This window comes from Eriocheir sinensis, chromosome 26, assembly GCF_024679095.1.
Source record: "Eriocheir sinensis breed Jianghai 21 chromosome 26, ASM2467909v1, whole genome shotgun sequence".
In the NCBI taxonomy this organism is placed as follows: domain Eukaryota; kingdom Metazoa; phylum Arthropoda; class Malacostraca; order Decapoda; family Varunidae; genus Eriocheir; species Eriocheir sinensis.
In genome coordinates, this window is record NC_066534.1 from 3,102,841 (window position 1) to 3,124,818 (window position 21,978).

General features: G+C 42.4%; 1 protein-coding gene across 17 annotated transcripts in view; it reads right to left on the reverse strand.

Annotated features, from left to right (window-relative positions):
• The window catches only part of LOC127003706 (AT-rich interactive domain-containing protein 1B-like), a 202,630-nt gene that overhangs the window by 60,586 nt on the left and 120,066 nt on the right, over positions 1-21,978 (reverse strand). For all 17 annotated transcript variants that reach the window (XR_007757356.1, XR_007757354.1, XR_007757352.1 and 14 more), the window contains one exon: positions 11,407-11,738. Coding sequence is in view for 4 of the 17 variants with exons in the window: in XM_050870642.1 (XP_050726599.1) it covers positions 11,407-11,738 (332 nt within the window). In the remaining 13 variants the exon portion in view is untranslated. The remainder of the gene's footprint in view (positions 1-11,406; positions 11,739-21,978) is intronic.

Consider the following 21,978-nt stretch of genomic DNA (forward strand, 5'->3'; position numbering starts at 1 on the left):
ACCCCATTTCTGAAATAAAAAAAGTCAATTTGGCTGATGCCAGGGGGTAGTCAAGCTATAACTTTCTGATTATGCTGTACTGGTCAAAACAATCCAAGTCAAAAATAAATGTGAGTTTTCATATAATAAACTAATATAAAAAAATAAAAAATAAAAATTAAAACAATCCAATGAAAGTTACCTATTCAGTACTAAATAATATAAATTGCCTTTTGCCTCTCCTAACCTACATTTCTTCTATTCCCTACTGCTGCTACTGACTAGCATCAAGAAATTAAGTATAAAATGCCTCTGCACTGTACTGCACTACACTTCACTGCATGTACCAGACATCTGGTTCTTTACATTTTCTTAAATTTGCAAAAATGATCTGTTTAGGAATGTTAAGTACTGAATGAATGATCTTTATGTCTTATTTTGAAGAAATTCCTTTAGGCTCAATTCAATTCAATAGCTGTAAAAAGAAGGGGTGACATCCACTACGAAAAACATTAGATAAATAAATGTAAAATAAAATGAGGCTTTTCAATGCCTGTTGTGCACCATTGCCACCACCGCAAAATATTTCGCAGAGAGGTTCAACTTGTTTACTGTTTCTACATTTCACTCACTGCTCACAAAGATTAGAATTAGAATTAGAATAAAATCAGGCAAATTAATGTTTTTCCTGCTGTGTATTCCCCCAGCGCATATGCATGGTGGACAGCAGAGCAACTTATTTCTGCGAGGAGATGTTTCTCGCAACACCGACCTGCGTAGAGGGCCACCGCCGTCATGTCCCATTCTCTCGCTGCGTATTTCCGTCGCCCCACACTGTGTGTTGAATAAGATTAATCTACCCCAACCTAACTTGATGTAACCTAGCTAACGGGGAGGCTTCGCCAGCCTCGATCCCCCTGGGAGTTACGCTCTCCCTCCCAGCTCCCTAATGCACCCGCAAGAAACCCACTAACTTTCAAAAATCGCTGTCAGCATTATAAATAATTTGTGGTGGGTATATATGGGGTTCAAATTACTCAGAATGAGAAGCTCTATCTGATGAGAAGGCTAAGAAAAGACATGCTGAGTCTGGTGAAAGACTGAAATAATACCTTTTTCTTCCTCTCTCCTATCTTTGGTGTAATCATTTTTAGCTTGTCTATAGCTTTCCCTCTTTATTGCATTCCTTCTCGTTTTTAAGTTTCTCCACGCTTTATCTTTCTTGTTCTTCACTTCCAAACATCTCATATTAAACCACTCTTTTCCCTCTTTTCTTAATCACATAGTAGGGTAACCACTCTACTACACATTCATTGTATGTTTAAGGAAGTACAGTCGTCCCTCAAATAGTATGGGGGTCCGGGGCCCAGGACCCCCATAATATTCGAAAATCCGTATAAAATTAGTTCCTCCCCCCACAGAAACACTCCTGCCCACCAATTTCTTGTTTAAGGTAAGAAAATGCATATTTATGTGTTTATAATAGGTTAATTTATGAATAAACAGAAAAGGACAGCCTTTATGTCCACTCTTGCAACACTCTTGGAGCACTGGCAGTTACTGCCGCAAGAATTTCTTCTTCAATACGCTTGATACAGCAAACACTGCTCTCATGCACATGGTAGGCTCTCCCAACCACAACGTAACTCATCCCAAAACATAACTTCTCCTAAATCTGAATTCTTCTGCAAGGTGAACACCTTTCTCGAATGCTTTGGGGTGCTTTCAGAAGGTGTTCTGGCTTGTCTCTTGGGGCCCATGTTCATGTCATGCGGTATTGGAGAAGCATGGCTGAAGTTGTGCACATACTCGGACTGAGGGAAAGCGCATAGGTGTCAATCTGGCAGAACAGTGTTCTTGAAGTTGTGCACACACACGGACTAATGGGATGCACACGGGTGACATTCTGGTAGAACAATGTTGCCATTCACGTCATAACTACTTGGTACGACACGCAGGAAATTTAAAAATCCTAAAAATTCTATGACAATCCATATAAAACCGAAACCATACTATTGGAAACCGTACAGGTAACTCTCGATTAACCTGAGTATTGTGTCCTTGAAAAGGTCGCGTAAATCAAAAACAATGTAAATCAAACAAGAGGTAGGTTTCTGTCGAAAAATAAATACCGTATTTTTCGGCGTATAGCGCGCACCTTTTTCACATAAAAAATGCCTGAAAGTTTAGCCCTGCGCGTTATATGCCGAATGAACAAATTTTTTATGATTTTTTTTCTTCTTTGGGGTATTTTTAAGGGTCTGTTTTTCGTCTTATCCAATAACAACGGCAAACTTACCTTTATTATTATTTATAATCCTTCATAGTCCATGGCTGTCTTATAAAATGTTACCAAAGAATACAGGGCGATCTAATAACTACTATACAAAAATGAAATCGGTGGAGGATCGCCCATGCCCTGCTGTTATCCCGTTTTTCCGTCGGGCGCCATTTGTATGATCTTGATCTTGATGTCACAGGTGGCTTAAGATTGTATGACTAAGGAGCAGTACAAGCTACATAAAAAATCATATTGGAAAAAAATATCCATGTGTTCATTATTAATTATTAATATTAGTGAGAATAGTGGGGTAAATATGATATCAGAAACTGTACATCATGAGTCTTGTACGAGGAGTTATTTTGCGTAATACCAGCCCGGCCGCCATTTCCATTGTTTGAAAACCACACAACCACACCCATACAACAAACAGCTGCATGCCGCGTGTCACCAGAACCGTGTGAATTGTGTCTTGCCTAGTTGTCTGTTATAACCTACGAGTGATGGTGGGAATAATATGCTTATTCACTTCATTCAGTGGAGAGAGAGAGAGAGAGAGAGAGAGAGAGAGAGAGAGAGAGAGAGAGAGAGAGAGAGAATATCCATATCACCGAGATATCCACTCAGGCACTCAGTCTCAGCCTCACTCGTGTGAGGAAGAAATGAGGGACACCATGAGCGGCTGGCTAGTATTGGTACCGGTACCGAGCAGTCTGGTACCGGTACCGTACTGTTTAGCTGGTTCCGCTAGTACCGGTACTGGTACCGGTACCTGCCCACCCCTATTGTTGAGTAGCGTGGCAGCGTGGGTACTGTATTGTTGTGCTGGAAGCTTCCCCCGGGGTCTATGGGCCTCTGGAACACTCTGGGAGGAGCGAGAAGAGGGGCGGGGAGCAAGGCCCCGCCCGCGCTCCGCGGGGCTCGCGGCCAGGTGCCAGGCGGGAAATGTTGCCAACTCGCACATATTTTTGCTACATGTTCTTGTATAATCTAATATATACTGTAACGTTCTAGACTGTACTGATCGGTATATATATAGGAGAAGAGGGCGAGAAGAGTCAGACCCAGTCATAGTAAGCTAGTGGCCAGTGAAGAGTCAAGAGTGAATTGTACTACTAAGAAAGAATATTAAACTACAGAAGCTGTGCAAGGTGTTTACATATCTCCCTCCCACGGAGTCTTGTGACGGCGACACGGAACCCAAGTAATACGTCCGGCATAACAGCATTGTTGTTCAATGGCGCGCGGGAAGAACTGAGCTCAGATGTGTGGCCGCGACGCCGTGTGAGTCCAGTTGCGTGAGACATCTGGTGGCCACTCCATAAAATATCGCGTATAAGTGAAAAAAACGTGTAAATTAAACATTTATTTGGATTTTGGACCCCGCGTTATTTCAAAAACGCATAAACAAAACTCGCGTAAATCGAGAGTTACCTGTACTATTTGAGGGACGACTGTAGTCATATTTTTGTTGTACTTTTCTCAGCTTTATGATTTCTGACCAATTTATACTTTATACTTTCCAAAAAAAGCTTGTAAATCATCATATCTAGTTTTATTGTAATTTAATTTTTCCTCATTATGGTTTTCTAATCCAATCTCTTCACATTCTTTGTCAGTTTCTGTTTGCAATACTTCATGGTCAATTTTTTCCTGTAGGCTCTCATGTTGCACTTCACTTAACAAGTGTATTCCCTTAGTAAAAATTAAGTCCAATTTTGCTGGTACATTGATTTTCTCTAAATCTCGTCTCTTCCCTTATCCATAGTGTCGAGGTGATGTGGCCAATTTTAATACTTTAGCCACCATGTATTTTCTTCACTTTTCACTTCAAACTTTTCCCATTTGGCATTTTTACAGCTAGTCTCTTGTTAGAATTACATTTCTGCTATTTCTAATATCCACTAATGCTTTGCTTGTACCCTCTAACAGGTTGTTATAAATTTCACTTGTCCTGTTTGTCACTTGTCCTGTTTGCTATATGTGGGGGCACATATGTCATATGTGTGTGTTCGTGTGTGTGTGTTTTTGAGGTAGCAACACATGTGCACCACAGAGTCCCATTTCCTACTGATGTCTCTTCCTACTGCTACATCTGCCATTATGAAAGGGTTAAGAAAATGCCATTTGGCATCTCAGGAGCCCTCACTCGCCTTCCAACGTCTCATTAACTCTGTGTTTGCAGGTCTCTTAGGTGACTTGGTGTTCACCTTCCTGGAGGACATAATATCAGTCTCCAAGGTCACTTAGTCACATCTAAGCAAACTCCAGGGAGTATTTTCTCACCTACAATCAGCAGGCTTAACCCTAAAGCTAAGTAAATGCACCTTCCTACAGAAGAAGATTATCTTCTTAGGGCATGTCCTCGACGATAAGGGTGTCTATACCACACAGGACAAAGTGGAAGCTGTTCTAAATTTCCCAATACCTACAAATATGGTCTCTACGGTCATTCTTGGGCCTCAGTGGCTACTATCGAAGCTTCACTAAAAACTACTCAACCACAGCAAGACCCCTGACCCAACTGACGCGAAAGAACACACCCTTTGCATGAGGCAAAGAACAGGAACAGGCCTTTCAACGGCTTATAACATTGCATACCACTTCACCGATTCTGGCATATCCTGACTTCAACAAGGACTTCTACAGGTAACTCTCGATTTACGCGAGTTTGTTTTACGCGTTTTTTAAATAACGCGGGGTCCAAAATCTAAATAAATGTTTAATTTACACGTTTTTTCCACTTATACGCGATATTTTATGGAATGGCCACCATATGTCTCACGCAACTGGACTCACACGGCGCCGCGGCCACACAGCTAAGCTCAGTTCTTCCTGCGCGCCACTTGAACAACAAAACAGTACCCACGCTGCCACGCTACTCAACGATAGGGGTGGGCAGGTAACGGTACCAGTACCCGTACTAACGATAACAGGTATACGGTACGGTACCAGTACCAGGCTGCTCGGTACCGGTGCCAATCCTAGCCAGGCGCTCATGCTGTCCCTCATTTCTTTCTCAGACGAGTGAGGCTGAGACTGAGTGCTTGATTGAATATCTCGGTGATATGGATATTCTCTCTCTCTCTCTCTCTCTCTCTCTCTCTCTCTCTCTCTCTCTCTCTCCACTGAATGTATTACGCGCACCTTTTTCACATAAAAAATGCCTGAAAGGTTAGCCCTGCGCGTTATACGCCGAATGTACAAATTTTTTATGATTTTATTCTTCTTTGGGGTGTTTTTAAGGGTCTGTGTTTCGTCTTATCCAATAACAACGGCAAACTTACCTTTATTATTGTTAATGACCCTTCATAGTCCATAGCTGTCTTATAATATGTTACCATAGAATACAGGGCGATCAAATAACTACTATACAAAAATTAAATCGGTGGAGTATCACCCATGCCTTGCCGTTATCCCGTTTTCCCGTCGGGCGCCATTTGTATATCTTGATCTTGATGTCACAGCTGGCTTACGATTGTATGACTAAGGAGCAGTACAAGCTACATAAAAAAATCATATTGGAAAAAAATAACCATGTGTTCATTATTAATTATTAATATTAGTGAGAATAATGGGGTAAATATGATATCAGAAACTGTACATCATGAGTCTTGTACGAGGAGTTATTTCACACCCGGCCGCCATTTGCATTGTTTACAAACCACACAACCACACCCACACAACAAACAGCTGCATGCCGCATTGTCTGTCATAACCTACGAGTGACTGTGAGAATAATATGCTTATTATGATCTCAGAAGCTGTACATAATCAGTATGTACGAGGAGATATTTCTCGCAACACCTGCCCGGCCGCCATTTGCATTGTTTACAAACCACACAACCACACCCAAACAACAGACAGCTGCATGCCGCGTGTCACCAGAACCGCGTGAATTGTGTCTTGCCTAGTTGTCCGTCATAACCTACGAGTGATGGTGGGAATAATATGCTTATTATGATATCAGAAGCTATGCATCATCAGTCTGTACGGGGATGTATTTCTCACAACACCAGCCCGACCGCCATTTTCATTGTTTTACTCAAGGACACTTGTCAATTCAAGCAGTAAAGATTACACCTAAAATATATAAATTTCGGAAAACTGTACATTGTCAATGTTCTTTAACCCGAACATATTTCTGAGCATTTTAAGAACTTTTTTTTTCAAAGTTTGGGGTGCGCGTTATACGCCGCAAAATATGGTATTTATTTTTCGACAGAAACCTACTTCTTGTTTGATTTACATTGTTTTTTTATTTACGCGACCTCTTCAAGAACGCAATACTCGCGTAAATCGAGAGCTACCTGTATTTGTATACAGATGTGTCAGGCATAGGTCAAGGCGTAGTGCTAATGCAACATGATGATAGAAATAAACTGCAGGTAATTGTCTACGCCAGTTGGGGTAAAGAGCTGTTACAGGCTGGAAAGTATGGCGAAAGATGCTTCTATTGGCTGAGACCAACAGACGCCATCTGCTGTACATCATCACCAATGGGCAGAAAATGCTTGCAAATACACGTGTTTTGTATCCTGCACAAGGTACTCGCCCGGCAAAGGGTTAATTAAGGATGCGTTTACAGTTCCGCAAAACTGTATAGAGGTGGTCATCGACTTACATCCTATGCAACTTAATTACAACTGATCGACTTTACGACTGCCGGTACGAGCGTTTCAGTGGAAAATATAACTACTACTAATAACAACCTTGACTTCTTGATGCCTCTTGGTGTTGGGCGCCAGGGAAGCGTTGCTGTTTTTGTTTTGGTGGCTCTTGGTCTTGGTTCTTGGTTTTCCTCATTTGCGTGTTTGTGTGGTAATTAAGGAAAGTTGCAATAACACCAGTAATCCAATGGTAGTACGAGGTTTAACCCCTTGACTACGGCCGGGCGAAAACGGCGCCCCGCCCCGTATCCGGGCTGGCCGAGCGCGCCAAATTTCAAACGTCGCTTCTGATTATAACAAGTTTTCAGCCATAATCTCAACATAATCATCATGTATTATATATAAAAACATGTAAAATTAAATGGTGCACATAGAAAAACATAAATTATTTGATAATTTTGAGATGTAAGTATAAATATACAGAGAAGTTTGCGAGAGATTAGCATCTCTCTCTCTCTCTCTCTCTCTCTCTCTCTCTCTCTCTCTCTCTCTCTCTCTCTCTCACACACACACACACACACACACACACACACACACACACACACACACACACACACATAGATTAGATGGTTAGAAAGGATGGGAAGGGTCGAGGAACAGCAAGTTGAAACTTATTCAAGAGGTGCCCCCCCCCCCTCTCTCTCTCTCTCTCTCTCTCTCTCTCTCTCTCTCTCTCTCTCTCTCTCTCTCTCTCTCTCTCTCACACACACACACACACACACACACACCAAAATGACTAAAATGGACATATAAAATGGGAGATAGTGAAATATTAAAGAAAGTACATGAAGAGAGAGATCTGGGAGTAATAATGCAAGATAATAACCAGCCAGAGAGTCATATAAATTGGATATTCGGTGATACGTATAACATGGTGAGAAATACAGGAATAGCATTCCACTACATGGATAAGAATATGATGAAAAAATTAATTACCACTATGATCAGACCAAAATTGGAATATGCGGAGGCAGTGTGGTCTCCCCATAAGAAGAAACACATAAAAAAACTAGAAAGAATACAAAGGATGGCAACAAAAAATGGTTCCAGAGCTGGAGGGATTAACATATGAGGAAAGACTTAAGGAAATGGACTTACCAACACTAGAACAAAGAAGAGAAAGGGGAGACCTAATACAAATCTATAAATTATTTAACAAAATAGATGAAGTAGACAACAAGGAGTTACTACTAACAGAAGGAATTACCACCAGGAACACAAGAGGACATTGTAAAAAATTGAGGAAGGGAAGATGCTTGAGAGACATATAGAAATATAGCTTCCCGCAAAGAAATATAGAGGTTTGGAACAGACTAAGTGAGGATGTAGTAACGGCAAGGAGTGTTCAAAGCTGTAAAGAAAAGTTGGATAAATGCAGATACGGAGACGGGACCACACAAGCATAAAGCCCAGGCCCTGTAAAACTACAACTAGGTAAATATACACACACACACACACACACACACACACACACACACACACACACACACACACACACCTGAGTGAAGAAAAGGTACCACAAGATTGGAAGAGAGCATAGTACCAATTTTTAAGGGAGGAAAGAGAGAGGACCCATTAATTACAGACCGGTATCACTCACAAGTGTGGTTGCGAAGATATGCGAAAGGCTGGTCAAATTCTGGTGGTCGGATTTCTTAGAAAGTGAGAAAATTATCTCGGATTGCCAGTTTGGATTCAGAAGAGGGAGATCTTGCGTCACCAACTTGTTGTGTTATTACTCAAGGGTGACAGATTTAATACAAGAGAGAGAAGGCTGGGGGGATGGTGTACCTGGATTTGAAAAAGGCATTCGACAAAGTACCGCACAGAAGACTAATTTGGAAAATTAAAAATAGGGGTGAAGTGGGTGACGGACTGATTAAGTGGCTGGAGGACGTCCTAACTAACAGAGAAATGAGGACGATAATCAGGGACAGGGTTTCCAACTGGTGCCCTGTGATGAGTGGGGTCCTGCAAGGTTTGGTGTTGGCGCCAATAATGTTTGCTGTTTATATAAATGATATGGTGGAAGGAGTGACCAGCTATGTGAGTTTGTTTGCAAATGATGCAAAGCTATTGAGAAGAGTGAATAATGTGAAGGACTGTGAGGCATTGCAGAGGGACCTGGATAGAATATGGGAGTGGAGTGGTACATGGCAGATAGAGTTCAACCTTGGGAAATGTAAAAAAAGTTTGGTAGGAGTGGAGGAAGATGTAAATATGATTATAAAATGGAAGTGAGATAATATGCAGAGGAGTGGAGGAAAAAGATTTGGGAGTGACTGTCTCAGAAAACATGTCACCAGACAAACACATCAACAGGATAATGGGACAAACTCTGAATATGCTGAGGAACATAAGGATGGCATTTGTGTGTAGATGATGAAGAAAATAATAGTTACAATGATAAGGCCAAGGTTGGAGTATGCAGCAGTGGTCTGGTCTCCTCACGAAAAGAAGAACATAAGGAAGCTGGAAAGAGTGCAGAGAGTGGCAACTAAGATGGTACCGGAACTTAGAGATCAGACTTATGAGGAGAGACTCAATAGCATGGGGCTCACAACCCTAGAGAGAAGAAGAGAAAGAGGAGACCTGATAGCGGTGTATAGAGTCGTGAGCGGAGTGGAGCATTTGGACAGAAAGGACCTGTTTGTGTGGAACGAGACAAATGAGAGGACATGGAAATAAGTTGAGGGCGACCACATGTAGGCGAGATGTGAAAAAGTTTAGCTTCCCAAACAGAAGCATTGAGCTATGGAATAGACTGGAGGAGGAGGTGGTTTGTGCAAGAAACATTCATGATTTTAAGGAAAAATTGGATAAGAGTGGATATGGAGACGGGACAGTGCGAGCGTAGCTCTTTTCCCGTATGTCACAACTAGGTAAATACACACACACAGATGGGAGAGAGATACAAGGAGAAGGAGATAAGCACTTTGGTCACAGGTCAGCAGAATCAAGCTGTAACTTGTTGATCTCTCTCAACTCTCTCTCTCTCTCTCTCTCTCTCTCTCTCTCTCTCTCTCTCTCTCTCTCTCTCTCTCTCTCTCTCTCTCTCTCTCTCTCTCTCTCTCTCTCTCTCTCTCTGTCTCTCTTACTGCAGGGAGGAGGTAGGAAGTAAACAAAGAAAGAAAACAGAGATAGTGAGATGGGTGTGAGGGGGAGGCAGGGAGGGGAAGCCACAGTTCATGCGCAGCCTTGCGTCCCAAAGCTGAGGTGGTGGTAAGATAATGTACCAGCTAGCTGTTTGGCAACTCAAGGGAAGAGGAATTACACACACACACACATATATATATATATATATATATATATATATATATATATATATATATATATATATATATATATATATATATATATATATATATATATATATATATATATTATTTCTTTCTCATTAGTTTTGTTATTTTCTGTTGGAATTGATTGTTACTGTGAAGCCCAAATGCTCACAAGACACACTTACATTCTTACACAATAATAATATTGAAAGTCAAATAAGACACCGCCTCATATATGACCTACATTCTGAAAACTATCGTACAATATCTGGGAGGAAATACACATATGCTGCCTAAAGCGAGCTACGACGCAGATGTGTCCTCGTATATGGTACGGGGCACGAAAGGACGCAGCATCGCGTCCTCGTGTGGAAGGGGTTAACTCCTATATAATGTCAAATTTCATGACCCCTACATATGATCATTGATTCATATATTGATAAATTAGATCAGGAAATCAAAGCCATAGGTTCAAAACTCTGGACACCTCCCCCTACGTTCCCCTTAATCCAGCTCACATCATAACGAATATGAAAAATATAATTTTATACATAGACTTTCTTCACAGAATAAGATATTTTTTTCACGTTTGAGAATGTTCCACAACTAATGTTACCCTTTCCATACCAGAAAAGGGAATGGGACTTTGATGACATCTTTTTACCAGCAAGTGGAAAAACACATCCTGGTGCTTCACAAAGGATCTAGAGCAAAAACTAAAAAGTGTACAAAAAGAAATTAAGAAAAATGGAGGATATAACAAGAGAGCATTGTGGAGTAGGGGACAGACATCACTTGAAGATATTCTAATGATGATTGAGAACAAGAAATTGAGTTAGGCAGACCATATCATGCATAGAACTGATAATGGGTTGATGACTAAAGTAATACAGAGGTAATCCAGAAACTGTAGAAGTCAAAGGAGACAAAGAACCAGGTGGAGATGAGATTTGAACATTTGCCAAACCTGGATGGAGTGTATTAACATTAGAGGTGATAGATGTTAGGAAAGGCCTTTGTCCAGCAGTGGACCAATAATGACTGATGACGATGATTTCTAAAAACTATACTCATGCACTATAAAACGAAAACTTAAAACCAACAATGAGAGTTAATGATCAATCATTAAAAACAGCACTGGTGAGATTTTCAACATATCTAAATGTAATCAACCAAGCTTAGCATTTATAATTACCTGCTGCATTTTTTCAAAATCTAGACATGGGCGGTGCATCTGGTGAGGGCGAGGTGTTTGCCTATGCCTCTTGCGAGGAGAAGCTGCCCTGGGCCCACTCTCAGTTCGAGTTGTCCCACCATCATTTCCAGCAGCAACTCCAGGTGACCCACTTGTTTCTCCTCCACCTACTGATGACATGCCTTCCCGCCCACTGTTTGCAAGACTGAGCACTTTGGTAGGAGGAGACACAGACCGCAGTGGCTTGTGGGCCTCAAGGGGAGGAGAGGTTCTAAATTGGACGGGTGGGCGAGGCCCTGTGGTCAAGCCACACACTTCTTCATCACTGCTACCTGGAAATATAAATAATCATATAAAAAAATGAGCAACAGGCCAAAACTCTAGTACAATAAAGTCTCACATTTGGCAAATAACTGGTGCCAGAAAATGCTCACCAAATTTTAATTCGCCAAATGGAAATAATTTAAACACTGGGAAAAAACAGAGCCCTCAGTCAACTTATTTTTTTAGTTTTTAGGTGTCTTGAAACCTCATTTTTTTATCATTCATTATGGACACCAAGAGATAATATACAGATGAGATGAAAAAATATCTTTAATCTTCATTCCTTATTTAGTATGATGCGCTTGAGAAATGAGTGCTGGTGTATTGCCTGAATTCCACTTCACCATACAATCATACATACCTCAGTTTACAAGTTTAATTCGTTCCGGAATTTTACTCTCAAACCAAAAAAATCATAATCCAAAACAAATTTCCCCATTTAAATTAATGTGAATCCCATTAATGCGTCCCATTTCCCAAAAAATATTAACATAAAAATCATTTGATATGTTATTTTATACAGAATAAAAGTAATTTTACTAACAAATAGCAATGATAAATAATATAAATGTTATAGTACAATAATATAAATATAAATAATGTAGTATAAAATATAAATAATATCATCATCATCATCAACATTTTGTTTAATGTCCATTTTCACTCTTCCTGAGCGGTTGGATGCTTTATGGCTTTCCTCCATTCTACTCTGTCTTCTGCCCGATGCTTATCCATTCCCATCAATGCCAAGTCTTCCTGTATACACATTCTCCACGTTTTCTTAGGTCTACCAACTGGTCTCCTTTCTTCTACCTCCAATCTCTCCAAAACTCCTAGCACTGTATCCTCCCCTACTCTCTTTACATGTCCAAACCATCAGAGTCTTTCCCTTCTGAGCACTGTTTCCAGGTCCTCTACTCCACATCTGTTAGCTACATCTGCACTGGACACCCTGTCTTGCCACCTGATCCCCGCCATATATCTCAGCGTTCTGCGATCACTTGCTCTCAATACCTCCATCAATTTTCTAGTTTAGAGCCCATGTTTCTGCTCCATGCAACATCACTGATATAATACATGCTTGGTACACCCCTGCTCTGCTCTTTAGAGTGATGCTATGATTCACAAGTAAACTAGCCACCTCCCTCCACTTTAACCATGCTGCCGCCACTCTCGCTCTCACTGTCCTCTCCACCCCCGCCTCACAGTCCAGAACATCTCCCAAATAACAGAAATGTTCTACCACATCCAGCTTTCCTCCATTTACCTCTAGTTCATCCCTCTCAGTTTCTTGTCCTTGCTGTCTCCTTATGCAAGCTGGGCATGTAAAACTCTGCACTCTTACATTTCTGAGGCCTTTTTTTTTTCTTTTTTTTTACAACAAAGGAGACAGCTCAAGGGCACAAAAAAAAGAAAACAATAATAAAAAAAAAAGCCCGCTACTCGCTGCTCCCAAAAAAGAATCAAAATAGGTGGCCGAAAGAAATGTCAATTTCGGGAGGAGAGGTGTCCTGATACCCTCCTCTTGAAAGAGTTCAAGTCGTAGGCAGGAGGAAATACAGATGAAGGAAGATTGTTCCAGAGTTTACCAGAGTGAGGGATGAAAGAGTGAAGATGCAGGTTAACTCTTGCATAAGGGGTTTCGACAGTATAGGGATGAGCATGAGTAGAAAGTTGTGTGCAGCGGGGCCGTGGGAGGGGGGGAGGCATACATTTAGCAAGTTCAGAAGAGCACTCAGCATGGAAATATCGATAGAAGATAAAAAGAGAGGCAACATCGCGGCGGAATTTAAGAGGTAGAAGACTATCAGTAGGAAGAGGAGAGCTGATGAGACGAAGAGCCTTAGACTCCACTCTGTCCAGAAGAGCTGTGTGAGTGGACCCCCCCCCACACGTGAGATGCATACTCCATACGAGGGCGGACAAGGCCCCTGTATATGGATAGCAACTGCGCGGGGGAGAAGAACTGGGGGAGACGATACAGAACGCCCAACCTCGAGGAAGCTGATTTAGCGAGAGAGGAGATATGAAGTTTCCAGTTGAGATTTTGAGTTAAGGATAGACCAAGGATGTTTAGTGTTGAAGATGGTGACAGCTGAGTGTTGTCGAAGAATAGGGGATAGGTGTTTGGAAGATTGTGTCGAGTTGATGAGTGGAGAAATTGAGTTTTTGAGGCATTGAAGGACACAAGGTTCCTTCTGCCCCAATCGGAAATGATAGCAAGGTCTGAGGTTAAGTGTTCTGCAGCCTCCAGTCTGGAGTCATGTACTTCCTGTTGAGAGGGTCTTCTATTGAAAGAAGTTGAATAATGCAGAGTGGAGTCGTCGGCATATGAGTGGACAGGACAGATTGTTATGGAAAGAAGATCATTGATGAATAACAGGAAGAGAGTGGGTGATAGGACAGAGCCCTGTGGAATGCCAGTGTTGATATGTTTAGGGGAAGAGCAGTGACCGTCTACCACCGCAGAGATAGAACAGCCAGAAAGGAAACTGGAGGCGGTGGCCGAAATGGTAGCGTACTGGGCCCACATTCACCGCGATTGATGGGCGGGTTGTGAATCCCCACTGATTTTCAGTCACCGCCGAGTGGCTTCCACATGCTGTCCTGAAGACCACCCATCAACCCGGACTCTAGAGGAAGCCGTCCAAGTGAATCAGAACGAGTCAGGGGGGGCATGAGCCAATGCAAGATGGCAAGATGCCACTATAAACACTCGCCTGCGCCAGAACGGGCTGGGCTGACCATCAGGCCCACCTGGAAGAAGCCTTGGGCGACCATCAGGCCCCACACCGGAATGCCTACCCCGCAGCAGTAAAACGAAAAAAAAAAAAAAAAAAAAAGAGAGAGAGAGAGGGATAGAATCCGAAAGAGGGCAGTTTAGAAAGCAAAGACTGGTGCCAGACTCTATCGAAGGCTTTCGATATGTCTAGCGCAACAGAGAAAGTTTCACCGAAACGGCTAAGACAGGATGACCAAGAGTCAGTTAAGAGAGCAAGAAGATCGCCAGTAGAACGCCCCTTGCGGAACCCATACTGGCGATCAGATAGAAGGTTAAAAGTGGAAAGGTGCTTTTGAACCTTCCGGTTAAGGATTGATTCAAAAGCTTTAGATAGACAGGAAAGTAAAGCTATAGGGCGGTAGTTTGAGGGATTGGAACAGTCACCCTTCTTAAGCACAGGCTGTACAAAGGCATACTTCCAGCAGGAAGGAAAGGTAGATGTTGATAGGCAGAGACGAAAGAGTTTGACCAGGCAGGGTGTCAGCACAAAAGCACAGTTTTTAAGGACAATAGGAGGCACTCCATCAGGTCCATAAGCCTTCTGAGAGTTGAGGCCAGAGAGGGCATAGAAAGCATCATTTGGAAGAATCTTAATAACAGGCATAAAGGAGTCAGAGGGGGGATGAGTAGGAGGAATATGCCCAGAATCGTCCAGGGTGGAGTTCTTACAGAAAGTTTGAGCGAAGAGTTCAGCCTTAGAGATAGATGAGACGGCAGTGCTGCCGTCAGGGTTAAGGAGAGGAGGGAAATAGGAAGAAGTGAAATTGGAGGAGAAATTTTTGGCTAGATGCCAGTAGTCATGGGAAGAATTAGAAGAAGCAAGATGTTGACATTTTCTATTAATGAAAGAAGTTTTGGTAAGTCGGAGAATAGATTTGGCACGATTCTGGGCTGAAATGTAAAGGTCAAAGTTAGCGGGAGTTCGAAGGCTCTGGAACCTTTTGTGAGCTGCCTCTCTATCTTTAACAGCACGAGAACAAGCATGATTAAACCAAGGCTTTTTAACATGAGGAGTAGAGAAAGTACGTGGAATGTATGCCTCCATTCCAGAGACAATCACCTCTGTGATGCGCTGAGCACACACAGAGGGGTCTCTCTCCTGGAAGCAGTAATCATTCCATGGGAAATCAGAAAAATACATCCTGAGGTCATCCCACCGAGCTGAAGGAAAATGCCAGAAGCATCGCCTCTTCGGTGGGTCCAGAGGATGTACAGTCGACGATAGAGAGTAGTGTCACGGTTTTCAGAATGTTTAGCCTGGTGGCGGTATCTGGCAACTATACCACGGTGACGCATTCACTGGCGATGTTAGTGACGTGTTTCAGTGTGTACCGTGTGTGTGTGACCGTGAAATTATAATATTATATTATATTAAAATATAATGTAGTTAAAAATATACCGGATTACATGAATTCAATTTAGAAATGCGATAATGAATGTCTTCTACATGATGATGATGATGATGACGAGGTAAAACATATCACAAACAGTCTGAAACACTTTTTCTTATTAGACTTTGAAAATACCGCGTGCAATGCTGTCCTTCACAGACGCAGGCACTGACTAATGCTCCTTATCATCAAACAGCAAATAGGCTTGAGGGTCTGTTTAACTCGCAGCCTTAATTCCCGTCACTATAAAGCCTCAAAGACAATTCAGATAATCAAAAATCTAAAATCATTTCTCCGTGATGATTACGTATTATCTAAGTATAAATACGTGTGTGTGTGTGTGTGTGTGTGTGTGTGTGTGTGTTGAGCTCGGCACGTCGCTGACTAGCTGACCCCTTGTCGCTGATGGACAAGTCTCCCGTCCCCACCCAGCATCTCTCTCTCTCTCTCTCTCTCTCTCTCTCTCTCTCTCTCTCTCCTATTTTTTTAAGTATTAAAAATTATACGTTTCCACAGCCACTGACGTGACAGCTCAACTGCAGTGCCTGCGGACATAAGGGCTTTAATAGAATACCGCTACTCCAGCCGTCAAGGCCCGCGGTCGACGACGTCATCATGTGAACATTTATAGCCTATTATTACGTATAAAAAAAATTATAAAGAACAAGATCTCGGCTGTCAGGGATTTTTTTGTATTTAGTTAAAAGGCATAACAATCTCCCCTAATAAGTGCAATATATTTTTAAATGTATCATAGTTTGATAAACAACTTAGAGTTGCTCTTGACTAAATTTGAACGAAACTAAAAGCTCGTGTCAAAATGTAGCGACAGAGCCTAAAGAAAAAATATTTATTAAGCGTTAGCGACGGCCACTTTTGATAAATATCTATCTTAAAATTATGTAGAGTGCACCTGTGACCACCGATCACCATAACAGTACAGTTTCGATAGGATATAATAATTTTCATGTCACGTGGAGGGGTTGTCAGATGTCGCTTTCTGAACGAAACTTACTGGACAGTGTGTCACTACTCTCTATAGCCGACTGTACAGAAGCGATAGGACAGGATACAGAAATAAGGTTATGATCGGAGGAGCCCAATGGAGAGAACAGTTTGACAGAGTAAGCAGAAGGATTAGAGGTAAGGAAGAGGTCTAGAATGTTGGGCCTGTCTCCAAGACGGTCGGGAATACGAGTAGGGTGCTGAACCAACTGCTCTAGGTCGTTGAGGAGAGCAAAGCTGTAGGCTTGTTCACCAGGCTGGTCAGTGAAAGAGGATGAAAGCCAAAGCTGGTGGTGAACATTGAAATCTCCCAAGATGGAGATTTCAGCAAAGGGAGAGTGAGTCAAGATGTGCTCCACTTAAGAGTTCAAATAGTCAAAGAATTTTACATAGTTAGTAGAGTTAGGTGAGAGATAAACAGCACAGATGTATTTAGTAATAGAATGACAATGAAGTCTTAGCCAGATGGTGGAAAATTCAGAAGAGTCAAGGTCGTGGGCACGAGAGCAAGTGATGTCGTTGCGCACGTAGGCGCAACATCCAGCTTTGGATTGAAATTTAGGATAGAGATAGTAGGAGGGAACAGAGTAGAGGTTGCTGTCAGTAGCCTCAGAAACCTGTGTTTCGGTGAGGAAGAGAAGGTGAGGTTTAGAGGAGGAGAGATGGTGTTCCACAGAATGAAAATTAAAACGAAGACCGCGAATGTTGCAGAAATTGATAAGGAGGAGGTTCGAGGAGTTATCAGGACACCTCTCAAGTCGGCAGCCAGAAGGGGAGTCCTCCCTGGGGGAATTTATGGTCCCACCCCAGGCGGGGACTCCGAGGCAGTGTTTTCGTTAGCCATTTTGAATTTTGAATTTTGGGAAAAGGTGTGTGTGTTGTGTGAATGTAGTGTGGTGTAGATAGAGAGAGGAACTGTCTTTTGAGAGCATGCTGAACTGCTCTCTGGTGTTGATGAGACAAAAGGGAAACGGTTAGTGAGGACATGGGAAGGGTCTTTGAAGGGCTTCAGCACCCTCCTCGCTTCCCATATATCCTCACCGGGAGTAGCTCACGCCCGTTCGGTAGGTGTCTTCCTACCTACTCCTGCCTGAGCATCTAAGGTGGCACCATGTGCACATGACTGAATTTTCACCTACTCCCTTCCCACAGCATCCACATGGATATTTTCCTGATTTAATCTTTTCTCTTGCTTCTTTTCCAGTCACCATGTACTTTGTTTTTTCCATATTAATTTTCAAACCTCTCTCCTCCACTCCTTCCTTCCATTTATTAAACTTTACTTTCACTTCTTCTGCTGTCTCTGCATTTACTACCATGTCATCTGCATACAGCAGCTCCCATGGTACCTCTCCTCTTGCTTCCTTTGTTGCCTTCTCCATTACTGTTATAAACAATATACGTAATGCTGAAAACACAAAGATCGCACACTAGAGCACAAACGTAAGCAGACATGAGTGTGCAGGTGCTACCTCTGAGCGTGTACAACGGGGACTGGGCGTTTTCCTCCAACTGTTGGAGCAAGGAATGACCGCGGTTGCCCATACACCCGACCGGGAGCGAGTTCTTGGTTTGGCTAAACACTCCTGTCCTCCTGTCTTTGAAGCCATGATTGTACCCACAACTGCTTCTTCCTTCCATTTAACTGCAGAAACAGGCCCATAATATGAGTAACAGCAACACAAGCCACAACAACCCTTACTTATGCAAATGGCGCCATGTGGATACAGGGTTTGTTTACATTGTGGATACGGGCAACTGACCTTGGTCATGTGTGACACACACCCAGAGAAGTTAGAGTTGCTGGTTGTGCTTCCCGTCAACATGGTTGGAGAAAAATGGCCCAGTGTGACACCAGCTACAAACAGGATGCTCATACACCAAGTCGCCACTCGTAAACCAAGGCATTTTTGGGGAATTTTTTTGTTCGTACATCAAAACGCTCATAAACTAAGGCGCTCGTAAACCGAGGTATTGCTGTACCTTTACATGACCTCTGTGCATCACGAAACACACAAGAAATTAATCCAGGCCAGGAAAGGGTTTTACAGGCACCGGGGATCGAACCCGTGACCAGCGATATGGGAAAGCCAGTCCTTAACCAGTTGGTCAAAGCGGTAGCCCCCTCTTGAAGAGTGAGTTTTGGGAGACTTACCCATCAGGCAGGTCTGGCACTACATGACTCCCTTTCCCTATCTAGATTAATTTCTGCGTTTTTTTTCACCGAAACTTCCTGTTTTTTATGAACTCTTTAGAGAGCATGGGTCATCCATCATCCTGTTACCCACACAGGGGGAGACAATAGAACACAGGAGAGGATGCCCGCCGCATTGCAACAATATGTATTGCCCAAATTCCACTTCACTATATCATCACATGACCTCTGCATTGTAGCTGGGGATCAAACCCGCAACTGGCAAGATGGAAAAGCCACTCCTTAGTCAGTCGGCCAAAGAGGTACCTCTGCTCCCAGAGTGAATTTTGGGAGATTTACCCATCAGGCGGGTCAGGCACTACACTGGTAACCAAGCGGTGCCTCCACTTACACCACTGCTCTCATCCCGTCATGTGCTAATCTATCTCCCTCCACCATCACTCCTCTCTCCTCTCCTACTCATAACAAAACAAACTCGTTCATTTTGCTGGTCAGGTCATCAACATCCTCTGTGACCTCGTCTTCACTATCAGTCATTATTGGACACATGAGATAAATGATGATGACCTATGCTGTAAATTGTTTCTGCAAAACAAATAACTCAAACTGACCCTTTAAATGGCACAAATCTTTGCTTTCTAAACTACCCTCCTATGAATTTTATCCATGTCCCTGTACTTTTATCTCCAGTTTCCTTTCTGGCCAATCCATCTCTGCTGTGGTAGGTGGTCACTGTTTTTCCCCTAAACCTATTAACCCCTATATAGTCCATGAGCCAGGCCGAATATGACTTTCAAATTAGTGAACAGATCCAACCCTGATTTTTGTTTAATATGATGCCTGAGGTATATGAAAACTGGCCTTGGACGTTTCAGATCGGTAGCTTTGTGCCCCAACAGCAGCCATTTTGAAGAATGGCCAACTTTTTCGAGCTCACACGACATATACTTGGAATTTTGCCCATACCTTCTAAACGGTTCAATAAATCTTAATGGGACTGATCTTATTTTACTCATAATGAAATTATACAGACATTCATGTATAATAAATACAATTTTTATACTACACTACCTTTCAGAATTCAACATTTTAGACAAGAAAAATGCATTTTTTAAACTTTTTTTTATAGGCAGCTTGTTGTAAAACAGTAAATGGTCATCAAATGATTAATTTAGTCCATGAAATATCTAGGATTCATTCAGCATCAATAAACAATTAGGAATGATGTTATTGTCACTAGTATGAGTAAAGGAAACACAGAAGTCATGTAAGATTTAGAACACACACATCCGCTGTACTCTGAAATTGCATTCAGGCTTTACTCAACGTCATAATCGGAGTCACTTCCATCCTTGTCGGGAACTATTTCCATCTCATCCTCGTCTCTCATATTGTTACAGTCCTGCAATTTACAGGCTGGCGTGCAAGGTAACCCATTGTCAATGCAAGGACAACTGCCAACTTTGCACACTCTGACACATTTGCATGCCATCAGTGAAAGTATCATGTCGGGTGCAGGTGCTCCTGTTATCCATTCAATGCCAATTTGCCCGTCACTTTTAACATTCCATCCATGTCCATCTGCAGCTTCTGGAATCGTGGGCGAGTTTTCAAGGCATCGTCTCCAAATGGCCGCCTGGTAGTTTGCCCTTTTGGTGTGCTGATGGAGGGCATCCTTACAAGGAGGCAGTTGTCCTGAAGACACATCACCATTTCTTGACAGGAATATTTCATATCTCAAGTCGTTCACGGTTGTACTCCTTGCACTGTGTGAATACATGCTGCAGGCAAATCTTTCCAGTGTTGAAAATAGCTCATCTGTAACATTCCACTCTTCCCCAAGACGAGTAAATGCTTCACGAAATGTGTCGTTTGAACGCATCAAATTAACTGCCTTGATCTTTCCTTGGCCAGAGAAAGCGCTTACAGAATCACAGCCAGTCCAAGCATGAACACCCAACAAAGCAGTGCACTCATCACTACCAATGGTAGTTGCCAACCTAGAGATATCAATAATTCTGATTTTGTTCTTCTTTCCTCGTCTCAAGAGTAAGTGTCCACCTATCTGAGTTTTGAAGGCTAGAAGAATCACAAACACGTCCGTGTCTTCCGAAATAACTATCACATGTCTATGTGTGCCTGTTGCATACCTTGCGTGGAGAGCCAGTCTTGTATCAGCCTCCTCTTGTGAACATGTCAGCTCAAGAACCTCTCCGACAGCGTCCTTCGTAATTTTGAAGCACTTTTCTGCAACAGTAACAAATAATGTCACTTCACCAAGGCTTTTCCTCACCTTCTCCTCCTTCCAGCTTTCCGCTAGAAATCTGATCAATTTGTTCTTGCTCTCCGTGTTCCCAAGAAGGCGCTTCCAATTCTTGATCCGGTGTCCTGATTTTATATCGTGGAAGAGCAGGCTGTCTTTGGAACCTCGGCTAGCCCTTTCAGCGTTCTTTATTGATCGCTCAGTGTAAACATCGAATACTACATCAACCCGTTGACTTTTGCAACTGTGGTTCAGAATGCTCTTCAAGATCTGTCCAGAAAGTTCCCCAAATGTACAATTTTCTCCATGAATTTTCTGGACTATTCCCATTGCGTCAATGATTACTGCCCGTGGACCAGTTGGTAGGTCAACAAAAGTAGCCTCCTTTTCAATATGTGTGCTGAGACTCGCCTTTCCGGTCTTTTTTAGAGTTCCATCAGCATTCCCCAGAGCCCACGGTGTTGGACCCAGGGGAAAGCACAAAACCTCTTTAATATCAAGTTTCCGATTTTGTGCTATGAGCAGCATGTGACCAAAGACACGATTGTCTGCCTTCAACACAATTTCCTTCTCTGTTCCTTTAATGACAGTTTCTTTCTTCAGACTGGAGAACGTTTTCAACTTCAGCTTCTTGATCGGATCATAAAACCCA